Source organism: Bacillus rossius, chromosome 12 (assembly GCF_032445375.1).
Source record: "Bacillus rossius redtenbacheri isolate Brsri chromosome 12, Brsri_v3, whole genome shotgun sequence".
NCBI lineage: Eukaryota > Metazoa > Arthropoda > Insecta > Phasmatodea > Bacillidae > Bacillus > Bacillus rossius.
Genome location: NC_086339.1, coordinates 23,882,300 through 23,894,477, shown reverse-complemented (window position 1 = coordinate 23,894,477; position 12,178 = coordinate 23,882,300). Strand labels below are relative to the sequence as shown.

General features: G+C 35.6%; 1 protein-coding gene across 5 annotated transcripts in view; it reads left to right on the top strand.

The window, feature by feature from the left end:
* LOC134537721 (bridge-like lipid transfer protein family member 1) overlaps positions 1-12,178 on the top strand; it is a 143,280-nt gene that overhangs the window by 19,362 nt on the left and 111,740 nt on the right. For all 5 annotated transcript variants that reach the window (XM_063378466.1, XM_063378468.1, XM_063378469.1 and 2 more), the window contains exons 16-23: positions 389-575; positions 3,172-3,294; positions 3,691-3,915; positions 4,914-5,108; positions 5,855-5,974; positions 7,655-7,903; positions 9,247-9,416; positions 11,385-11,501. In XM_063378466.1, coding sequence (XP_063234536.1) covers positions 389-575; positions 3,172-3,294; positions 3,691-3,915; positions 4,914-5,108; positions 5,855-5,974; positions 7,655-7,903; positions 9,247-9,416; positions 11,385-11,501 — 1,386 coding nt within the window. The remainder of the gene's footprint in view (positions 1-388; positions 576-3,171; positions 3,295-3,690; positions 3,916-4,913; positions 5,109-5,854; positions 5,975-7,654; positions 7,904-9,246; positions 9,417-11,384; positions 11,502-12,178) is intronic.

Genomic DNA, 12,178 nt, shown 5'->3' with positions numbered 1-12,178 from the left:
ATTTATTCAGGCCAAAAATATTTCTAATAAGTCAAAACATTGGGTCCCTTAACATTTAAGAATACGTAGTTATTGGTATTTGAAATGTTTAGTATTTTTCTTTAGTAAATAATATAATACAAAAAGTGTCTATACAGTAAATATAAATTGTTTAACGTTAAAAATTTTAATAATAATTTAACTCAAAATTTTTGGTTTAATTGATATTCATCAGAAGGGTTTATTACGGAAATATAAAACAAATGCTCCAGATTTTTTTTAATTTTGATTCTACTATCGGATGTTTGCATATCCCTAAAAAAAATTATGTTAATAAACACGAGTGAGTTTACTGTATGGAGTTTCCAAATGAGTGCCTTTTTTTTTTCTTTCCCCCCTGTGGAAGCAGCAGCGGCTGGGTGGACTGCTGGGCGGTACCCATCGTGGCCCTGTGCATCAACTACACGTACCACCCGGCTCCGCCCCTCGGCCCGCCGCCCCAGGCGAACATCACCACCCCGGAGAAGGAGGAGATCCTGCTCTCCCCGATCAGGATCCCTCGCTGCCGCAAGTCCCCGGCCATCCACTGGGCCCAGGTGGAGTTTTTAAGTTTTATGTTTCAGCATTTTGTTTCATGAACGGTTATGCACAGATACACAAAAGCTTATTAGTTTGCATCTATAATTATTTTTTTGCATTTTTCTGGTAGTTTAAAATTGAATAAATAATATGGTTCTGTAACTCCAACAAGTATTATTTGATGATTTTGAGAACCTCGAAGTCCAATTTATATTTAAATCTTAGAATGCAATAAGGGCATGAAATCATGTGTTGTACAGTTTTGAATTGACTGTATGTATGTATCTTTTTGTCATAAAATTAATATTTTTTTAGGATATCACTCGTAATTGATAAAAATTAGGTTTTTCCAAAACCAAGAAAATATCAGGTTTCAAGGCTTTTTGGAAAACCAAAAATATATATATTTAATTACTTACATATATCCTAAATACAAAGAATTTTACGACAAATAGTTACAAGTGTGAGGCATTTATCTGATAAGAGTGTACAATGTTGTGGAGTCTGAGAATGGTGTGATGTTAAACATTACAGTATTAAAATTTTTAAGAGGGGCAGAAACTTTCCTAAATATGTTCACTTGCTTTGTTTACAATCACTGACTATTCTGAGGTACATTTTGTAATATGTGACTGAATAGAACAAATTTTCAACATTCTAACCATAACATGTTACGTAAAACTCTCTTAAGAATATCCCAATAGAGATCATTTCCTGCATGTAAGTTTTCAAAAAAATTAGCACTTGACTAAGCCTGTGCGAATATCAGTTTTTTAGTTCGAATCGAATTCGAATACGAATACCAAATTATTCTCGAATACGAATATTGAGTTCGAATAATTGGAATGAGAATTGAAATTCCATAAAACATGTTATATCACATCACATTACAATATGATAACATGTACATATTTACTGATACAATGTATGTAGAATCAAAATACTGACAGTACTTAAAATTTTAAGGTTCTCCAATTTTATAATTAGTTAGTATTAAAAAGAGTCTTGTCACATCACTACATATTAGCTAATTTAAATTTTTGTGGAAAAACACAAGCTGCTCTACATTTTCAGGGAGTAGACTCTCTCTTCTACACGTCACAATGTTGCCAGCTGTTGAGAAAAGTCTCTCACTGCACACTTGTGTGGCAGGTATAGGCAAGTACTTTCTTGCTACCACAGCTGTGTTTCGGAAACAAGTGCGCCCCTTCTCTGACCAGAAACTGAAAGGATTTTCATTCTTTGGGATTAAGGGTGCTGCCAGATATTTGTTTACTTCTCCTTGGATAGTTTCTTTGTAGCTTGCAAGAGTAGACTGAGTTGCTGTTGAAGGTTTCACATAGGCCCACAGAGATGACTTCTTAATAGGCATTTCACTTGTAGCCTCACATGTCTCAGTTATAGTTTCAGCTACTGTGTTCAGCTTACACAGCTTACATACCTCCCTGCACAAATTTTCAACCAATTTTTTTTTTAATTTTCATCCTCAATTAGTGAATCTTTGAACTGCGGATCTACCATCATAGAAAACACATTTACTTCACAATCTTGGTACACTATTTAACGTGATCGCAAGCTTTTAAGTAAGTTCTTGGCAAGAGTTTTTTTTTTTTGACGCGCGGGACAGGATAATTGCCTGAGCTGTCACTACGCGAGGAATTTGGGAAGGGTGGGAAGGGAATGAAGGGGTGGGGGGTGGGGTTGCCGTCTGCATCCGGTCGTTTACTGTGTATTATCCTATTGAAAAACATTGACGTAGCATGTTAGGCTTTTGGAGTCTTTGCTGTGAGTATGCGGCCAGATGTTTTCCACATGGTCTGTACAATTTTCTTTCTCTTCGCCGTCACGTTCGGAACGAAATTACAGTGCCGACAAACCATGTTTCACCCTCTAATCTGAAAACTGTCACCTATAACGTCCCGGTTGTATGGATTTTACAGACACGTATTTATCTTTATCAGTATGCTGACAGTTCAAATCTATTTTAAACGACCTGACGACATTCTTCTACATAAAATACGTTAGTTATCGCTCCGAATTACTGTGTTCAAACGGGCTTTACGTGGCCAGATGTAGTGATCCCGCTCAGCCTTTTTCGTAAATGACTGAATATTCGTTTTTTCGAAGTGTTAGTATTCGAAATTGAATCGAATACAAATAATAAACTATTCGTTTTGATATTCAAAAATTTGAATATTCGCACAGGCCTACTCTTGACCTATGATTATGTAAATTTTACTCTTTAAATTAGTTTCTTCCTTGAATAATGCTAAATTTTTAAGTACATAAAAATAAATTTCTTGGAATTTACTGTAATATTCAGAAGTAAAAATAAATTAAGTAAAAATAAATTAAGTAAAAATTTGTTAAATGGAATTTTAAAAAAAAGTTAAATAGGTCATACAGACACAAACTGTGCGTAGTTCGGTAGTCATGAAAATGTTAATGATGCTCTCAACAACCAGTGAGCAGTAACAAATTGCCTGTGGTTCTGCCTTCTTTCATTTTTCTGTCTGGCAGAAGAAAGCATTTAGTGTTTTTCTGTGTTCGAAAACTCCGTAAAATAAGAGTTTTAACTGCTCAGTAATCATGTTTTGTATTTTATTGTTTTAGGATGGTTCACAGAAATTTGACCCAACTACTATGGCTCCAGATAAAGTGAATGTTGATTTGGAAATTGGACCTTCAGAGTTGTTGTTGTATGGTTCACTGTTGCGTGGATTCCTGAATTTGAAGGTTTGTACATCCTACTGCAAATAAAATGTATTGTCCAGTTTTACATTTTTATTTTTACATTAGGTCCAAGTAAGTAAGTAAATTCAAACTTAACTTATATTTTTGTTTGTTCTTAAAAAAAAGTATATTCTCGATTATTTATAAGATTTTTAATTTTGTTTTTGGTGAGATATAACTACACAAGATAAAGTTTTACGTACCTTCATGTCTTTCGTACAGTTGTTCAGGGAAGTAGATAACATTAAACATGTGATTTTCTTTTTTATTAAAGCACAAAAAAAAACTTACGTTCTCAAATTCAAACAGAAGTGATGTTGATCTTTATGTATAGATTGTCTCCTTTACAAAATCCTGTCTCTGGCCCTGCGGTGAGTCAGATGATTGAAACTGTTGCAGGAGAACATATTTGGCGAGTACCAGTCGTTCACGGACATGCAGCAGAGCAGTGCTGCCACTTCCCCCACGACGAGCGCGGGTGCGGACATAGTCGGTCCCGGGGGGGACGCTGGGTCGGACGACGGCGACCCGGGCAAGGCGAAGATGTTCGACCCGAGGCAGTATCGACCCTTCGAGGTGACTGTGTCCATCACGATGCATGACATACACGCCCATCTCGTCAAGGTTAGTCGGCAAATTGTCAGGAGCAGAGCGCTTGTGTTTTTCTCACCGCAGGGGCGGTGTGACATTGCGTGATTCCTGCCCCATTCTGTTGGTAACATTTGAAATGAGAGTATGTTATGTTACTGATGTCCTCTGCATGTTTCATAATTAATTTCTACTCCTGTTTCTTCTATTATGCATAGTATTTAAGATATTTTGTTTTTGCTTAGTTATTAATTATTATTAATTTGGATTAGCTTTTACATAAAGTTGAATGTGGTGTGTTTTATTATAATGTTTGGTCAGTTATAATGAATATGACTATTAATTAATGTTTTTTTACAATTATAAAGCATATGCTGGTTAGTGAGGCTGTAACATTCTAAAAGTTTTAAAAAGAAAGGAAGACACTGGCACAACACTCTATTGCCGGTTTGTTATTTTTCACGCCTCAAGTTAGTACGTTAATTGGAAATATTTAAGTTGAAAAGGTGGATGTCACTGTTGTAATATAATGACACTGATAATGTTATAGTTTATATGAAAATAATTAATATGTTGGTTGACAGGGTCAATGGTGTTTCGAGAGGTTCGAGTATTTGAATTGTACCGGACCAATCTGAAGCATAGATTCAGTGTGTTGTAGATCTAACTTAGTTCATATACCCATTGTTGCTTAGCAGGACAAATGTTACTACTAATTCATTATACGTCAAAAAATAAAATTTTAATAAACACATTTGTATGAGTCATTTCAGCACAGCATGGTAACATAACTTACATGAAAACCGTCATGATACTAATTTTTTTTGGTTGAGGTATTTTCAGGACTAAAATGTGTAATTTATTCGTCTGGGTCACATGTTACCTAAATTACCAATTTCATTCAAATTTTTTTCATAATTTCAATGTGATTGAGTAACAGCCCATTATGTGCATGGCATTAGCTAAAATAAATCTTTGTCGTCACTAGCCGTGATGAATGGGTCACCATTCGTCGTTAATCTTTTGGATTGTAGAATTGCAACGAAGAGGATCCACCGTGCCCTGTCGTCATCCTGGAAAGATTTGGTTTTGAAATGAAAAAGGAGTATCGTGAGACACAGCTACAGTTGCTGCTGTCGCCCGCCACCCTTCTTATTTCCGACAGCTTTGCTCGCTCCAGCAAGGACGCTCACCTCGCACAGGGTCACCTCATGCTCTCCGGACTGCAGGTACATCAGTGAGGTGTCGACATGCATCTCCCTTCTGTGCATTGGCCAAAATCTTATCTACTTGTATTAATGTAATAAACATTAGTCTTTCTTTCGTAAACTGACCAGGCGTTCTATCATTGGGTGGTGGTCATGAATTATTAACATCTTTTGGTTTAACAATTATTTATATCTATACTAATACATATTACGAAGAGAGAGTGGGGTTAGTTTGTTTGTAAGAATCAAACTCTTAAACTACTGGATCAACATCGAAAATTGTTCCGTGACTACGGAAGTTAAAGAATTCACCCGAAAATTGGTGAATTCTAGCAGCGTCCAGCACCAACTTGTGTCTAGGCGGCCATCTTAATTTTTACTGTCCTTTGTTGGACACACAACCAAGGAGAAAGTTTCGTCCGCATCCAACCAACAACAAAAAGAAAAACACTGTTACATGTCCACGCTCCGAGCACAAACAAATGAGAAATATATAAAAATGGTCCTTTTTTAAAGTCACTGAACAAAAATTCTTTCACTGGTATAAAGCTAAATTATTCCTAATACACACAGGTTTGTTATTGCAGTAGATAATTTTTTGTGTGTATTTTGCCTGCAGATATTAAAAAAATATATATTTCTAACTTCAGTATCTGAAATGTCCAGAGTTTTTGTACATGGGATGTGCATTTCTAACATCAAGGAGAAAATATAATTACATCTTGCCTTTGTTTCTTTGATTTATGAATGCTTTGTTCATCTTGTAGGTGCGTGGACACGCCATGTTCAGCGATGAAGGTCGCACATTAGATCAAGAGACAGTTGAATACGCATGGCTTGTTGAGATCCAGTTGGGAAAATTGAGTGGGAAACTTACTGCATCTCAGGTAATGACTTGTACCCTTTGTAGTTAATTGCATTTATATTTATTTTTATTTTTTATTTAAAAATTGTATCATGTACACGAACAGTCCTAAGACTCAACCATACAAATCATACAATAGATTTAAAACACACAGACCCAACATAAATGACCCTTCTATCATAAATGTTTAAAAAGATGCCATAAGTAATAAAACAAAATAAAGACCATAACAAAAATGCAACTAACACAAACACTACACAAAATGTATTTGTTAAGGCTGGTGTTGCAAGTTGTTTAGTTAAAGTATTGGATGTATTTCATGTTGGGTTTTTTTTATTTAAAAAAAAAAACTTTTTTATACTTTTAAGTTTTACTGGGAATTCTTACTAATTTAGTATTTTATTGTTTGTCACTCAGCTAAGATGTTTCGGTGCACATTATTGTAAAGTATTGTGGCACAAACAAAGAATGGTTCAACATATTGTCAAACATGTTAGCTAAATGAACATGTAACAAGGATATTGAAGAATATGAAACGAAACATATGAGAGTTTATTGTTGAGTGTTACAGCAACTATAGTTCTTAAAATTTTTGGAAGCGTTAAATGGTTAGTAATTTACGTATAATAAAATAAAACAGTAATTTTCATAGCACTGTTTATGTGTACATATTATTTTTTTCAATTTTTACAAAGTGCATTACAAAGTTAACTTACTGAGCATTGCAAACATAGTATTCTTTCCCGAATTGTTTAAAATATGTAAATCCAATAAATTTACTATTGGTTTTTGAGTAAATAGTTTCATTATCAAATTTTATCTAGTTTCTATATCATTTTTATTTACTTATAGTAATAATATTAGCATGTACATAAGTATTTCCCACAAAGGTTTAAATAAAAACTGTTTTGTGACTTAAAAATTCTTAAAAATTCTTAAACTATTTATAATATTCTCTTAGATATAATATAAAATTCTTTAAGGTAACTGAATCATAAAAAAATAATATTGCAGCCAAATATTTTATATGTATATAAAATTTATATGGCTTAAATTGAATTTTTTTTGGGAATATTCAGACTGTGTGGTATGTTTAGGAATTTAGACACATTTTGTATCCTTTTTTGGTCTTATACAATTATAAAAAATATGTATTTTTAATTTTCGTTTGAGATGCCATGTAATGAAGAAGCCTGTTTATCTGCGTTAAAATTAAATATTCAATAAATTGGTACGTTTTAACCCTTTCCTGCCTGGCGGGACTTGTGAGTCCCACAATGTTTGAAGCCCCATAGAAATTTTGTGTGCATGTTTGAAACCACATGCTGCCTGTCGGGACCTCTGGGTCCCTGTACAGCTCCGCTCTGCCAGTTGTCGGAAGAAGTTCGATCGACAGCCGAGAGGTTGCAGCAGTAATACGGCAGCGCTGCACCAGTCTGGAGCGCCCTTTTTTTTTTTTGTTCGTTGAGCTGGACATATGATAAATGCCTGTCAGGACTTAAAAGTCCCATCATTAAAGAATATATTAAATATAAATAACAAAATTTGGAAAAAAATTATGGTCTCCTCTTATGCCTACTTAAATATAAAAATTAAATAAAAATTTTAAAATTCAATTTTTATTTTACATTTCTAGGCAGGAAAGGGTTAAGCACCATGCCCGTGAGCGATGGTTGCAATGCTTTGCCTGTGCGGTGTCCAGCTGCACCACCTGGTGACCGGCCTGGAAACGTTCCTGCTGCTGGCACGGGACGCTGAGAACAACCTGCGGCCACCCCGCCTGTCCCGGGTGTGCCACCACGGCCTCCCTCCCCTGGAGTGCGCCCGCTCGGACGTGGAGAGCAGGCAGCACTGCCCCGCCGGCGACGACCTCAAGTACCGCATGACGCGGCTGGCCGTCGATGCGCTGGACTTGTACCTCGTGGAGCACGGCACCGCCGTCCAGATGTGGGCACGTGTCAACAGTGATGGCTTTTTTTGAGATCCAGGTTGTGCTGGATTTGTCGAACCTCTTCTTCTCAGGACGGACTGTTTGCCAAGTCCCAGTCAGAACTGGGACTCAGCGTTTTTACCTCTCTATGTAAAACACTTTTCTTCTCTTGCAGATGTAAACTCCTTTATATCAAAGGGACTGAAACATCAATTCATACATATATTTTTTTTAATAGCAAAAAGTAATTAATTTTAGAAAAAAACTATGTCAATGACTGAACAAAATTACTGTTTTAAATATCTAATGATGAAGAAAGGAATTAAGAAAATTTTCATCTAAATATTCACAGAAATTTATAGCAGAAGTAGAACACTGCAAAATTATTATGCCACAAATACGGAAGAGTCCCGATGAAGTGATTGGAAGGCGAACAAGAAAACTACAAGATCAGTTTGACTCATTGTCATTTCTTTAAGAAAGTTATTTTTACAGCATATATTTTGTCCAGATTGACTGACAGTCCCTTACATGGATAGAATATGTGTATAAAATCTTTAGTTTCAGAACTCAGTTGTAATAACAAATGTATTGCAATTTTTGTGACAGTCACACTCAAATTTCACATCCATGAATAGTGGACAATCCGATACCGTAAACTTGTTTCGTTCCAATCCGTTACAAAGAACTCCCTTAACCCACAAAAATCAGTCCCTTCAGTTTTGGTACATAGATGTTTGATTTGAACAAATTTACTTAAGAAAAATATATATAGAATATGATGAAATTCAAAACAAATTTTTGTAATAATATGTTAGTTAAGGTCAACAAATGGTAGAATCCAGCCAAAAAATCAGAAAGTCAAGGGTTTCAATGAGTGCTGGATCACAGAATATGCGATCAGAAGAATTCAGAATTGAAGAGAACTAACTGTATTCTGTAACTTTGTTAGTGATGTGTGGAAGTGCATTAGTTCATTGAAGGGTGGAAGATACCTTGTTGAGGGCAAGTATTTTCATTTGACATTTGTAATTCGTATTAAAGTCGTTGATTTTTGTCATGGTGCAGAGATTAATAACATACTAATCCCAAAACCTAACTTATGAATTGAGTTAGTGGAAATAATTTCCTCTAGCTGTGTAAAATTCAGCAGGTTAACGAATAATTATCAAATTGTTATCCATTTATTTTGTGGCTTCTTTCATTACTATGTACAAGCACGTTAAAAAATTTATAAAGAAGGTGGAACTAACTTTTTTTACTCCTTACTTAGTTGACTGTTCGTTATTACTTGAAAATAGGGTTTATTTAACTTAAACGATTTTCTAAATTGTTACCGATGAACTGATGTTACTTGTTGACAGGCCTCTCCAGTTCGGGTGGCAACGTGCAACCTCCACGGCCACTATGTCAGGTCAGGGGTCACCGGTGTCCTGCCAGCCATCCAGGTCCGGCAGTTCGTCACATCCGGAGGCAACTTCAACAACCACAGCAACACCAACACTGCAAGCAGCGGCCGGTCACATGCCAAGAGGTGCACACACTTATTTTCAAATATGCGGTTTCTTTCTAAGAGTGGAATCGCAGTAAAATTTTTGGAATGCTATGCATTTGAATAGTAACAACAACAACAACAACAACAACAACAACAACAACAACAACAACAACAACAACAACAACAACAACAACAACAACAGCAAATACTGTATTTACCCGTAGAAATGTCGCACCATTAATTTTGGGCCAAAAAATCTAAAATTTTTACCGTAAGGGTTGACCTCGAATATGAGTCGCTCCATACAACTGTATATAAATATATACTTATGTTTTCCTTCCCATCTTCCCCAAGAGAGAAATGATCGCAGGCTATTTTCTTGTCAATTTTTTTGTCAGTTTCTTCAATAAAAACAAACACATCCTGTACAGCAGTTTATTGGTGACATTTATTAAAAACCAACACAGGCTAGTTATTTAAGCATATAGTCAACCACAACAGTGTAACATTTTTATCCAAAATGAAAATTTTTGCATATGGGCAGCAGTACATTTTATTCCACAAAAAATTTCCATAAAATCTGTTATCCATATGCGGGTAAATACGGTATTAATGGATTTGGATTTTTTTTAACTCTATATTTTACATAGTGGCTAATCCGGAGGGGAGCGTAAGGATGAAGTTTTATTCTCCTCCTTTTTGCGACTGACACTAAATAAATCAATGTTTTGTGAGAAAAATCTGGGAAAAGCATTAGTTTCTGAGAAAAAGTTTTTGTATCTGCCACTGTATTGATGTGAAGTTAATCTATTAAAAGTGTCTTGGGTTTTTTAGGATAAAGGTTGTAAAAGAACATGCCTTTTACATAAATTAGCATCTCATTTTGTCCCTATTTCATATGGCTTACTGCCCATGACTTATCTCAGCCATTGGTGATGATCTGATGATACTACCCGCATCCACCACAATTTGGGTGGTGTTAGCTAAACCAAGGTTCCTCATAAATTTTGTGCAATGTAATAACAGTGTATGTAAATAATAAATAAGTTGGGGATCTATAATATGTTAATGAATCTTGAAAAGATATAAATAAGAAATTGGAAGGCTTTTGCAGAAATATATTTTTTTAAAGTTGTGCATAAGACACTAAACGTTCTAAGCTTATAAATATTGCACACAATTATATGACAATGACATAATTACCTATATTTTTTTTTATCTATTGAAAAGTATTTTTCTGCTTTCCCGGAGCAAACTATTGTGTTTGTTTCGTTTTTTCGTTTTTCTGTGTTTTTGTCTCGTTTCAACTGTTGTGCTGAATTTTTTGGGTTCGGTATTTTTGTGCTGTCATCATTTGTGTTTTTTGTTTTGTTTTGTGAGTCCTTTTTTCTTTGTTTTTCTTTGTTTGTTAACCATATTCCTGTTTTGGACTATTGTGTGGTGTTTATATCTTGACTACAGCAAATTTTTGCTTAATTTGTGTTTTTGTCATTTGTGTTTTTTGTAGTTTTCTTCTACAGACAAACATGAGCATAGCAATGGCATATGTCCAAAAGCCTACATCAAGTCATGCACTCCCATTGCACAAATCTTTCAAAAATAATTTAAAAAATAATTTCCCGGAGCAGTTATTGATCTTTATTTAAAAATGGCGTAGATTTATATGCAGAAGTTCAAATGTGATGGGCATAAACATGGACGACATAATATTGTTCATAAAAATGTTCACTAGCTGTGATTTCAGATTGCTTAAATTTTCTTATAGGTCTACCCTGCCAGTTTTTACCTCCCTGAATATTTTTACTTTATAGTATTTTAATAATCCAAAAATAGATTTGATAAAAAGGGGAAGGGGAGGGGGAAGCAGTAAAAATATTTTAAATATACACAGTTAAATATACATATGTTTGCCTTATGCACTTTGGCTGTTGTGAATACTAAATTGGCTGGTTTCCCGTGAGGAAATGCCACACGATAGGAACGTGTGTGTCGTCATGTGGCTTGCAGGCAGGACGGCCAGGAGGTGTGGCTGGAGGTGGGGTCTGTGTCCGTGGGCCCGCTGACAGCGGAGGCAGCTGTGTCGATACCAGCTCCCGAGGAAAATCTCCACACTGTGCAGCACAGGTACTTCTGGATGTGTTTGTCCATCAGGGCCAGTGCAAGGTAAATTAGCGCCGTAGGCGAAAAACCTTAATGCCTGCCCCTCCCCCCCCCCCCCCCCCCCCCGGCCTGGACACCCCAAAAAAAATTTTCCTTGCCTCAAAATACATCACGTAAGCCTAAGATTTTGTCAACAATCAAATGTAAGCAGGCTTGTGTTTTTTTTTTTTATTTATTACAAATCATAAACAGGTCACCGTGGACTTTAAATAATTACTTATATCAATATAAACATTCCAAACTGTTACAAAAATCAATTTTCATCTAGTTTCAATAATCGTTAAACATATTATATCAGCTGTTATGTGTCGTGCTGCGCCGCCCCCATCTACTTGGCGCCCTAGGCGGTTGCCTAGTTCGCCTATATGGATGCGCCGGCCCTGTTGTCCATGCTTTATAATGTTGTTTAATTTTAGTGTACTGGTTGGTTCTGTCGTAGGCTTGCTTGCTCGGTCAGAAATGGAAATACTAAAAGAAAAACCCCGTGGCCAGGTTGATTAAATAGAGTATAATACTTGCCTTTTCCCCCCAAGTCTCAAACTATGCAAGCCGGCTTAAATGTATGTCCAGATGATCAGATGATGGAATGCATTTAATTGAAATTCTATCTATGTAATCCTATAAATTGATAAAAAAAATAA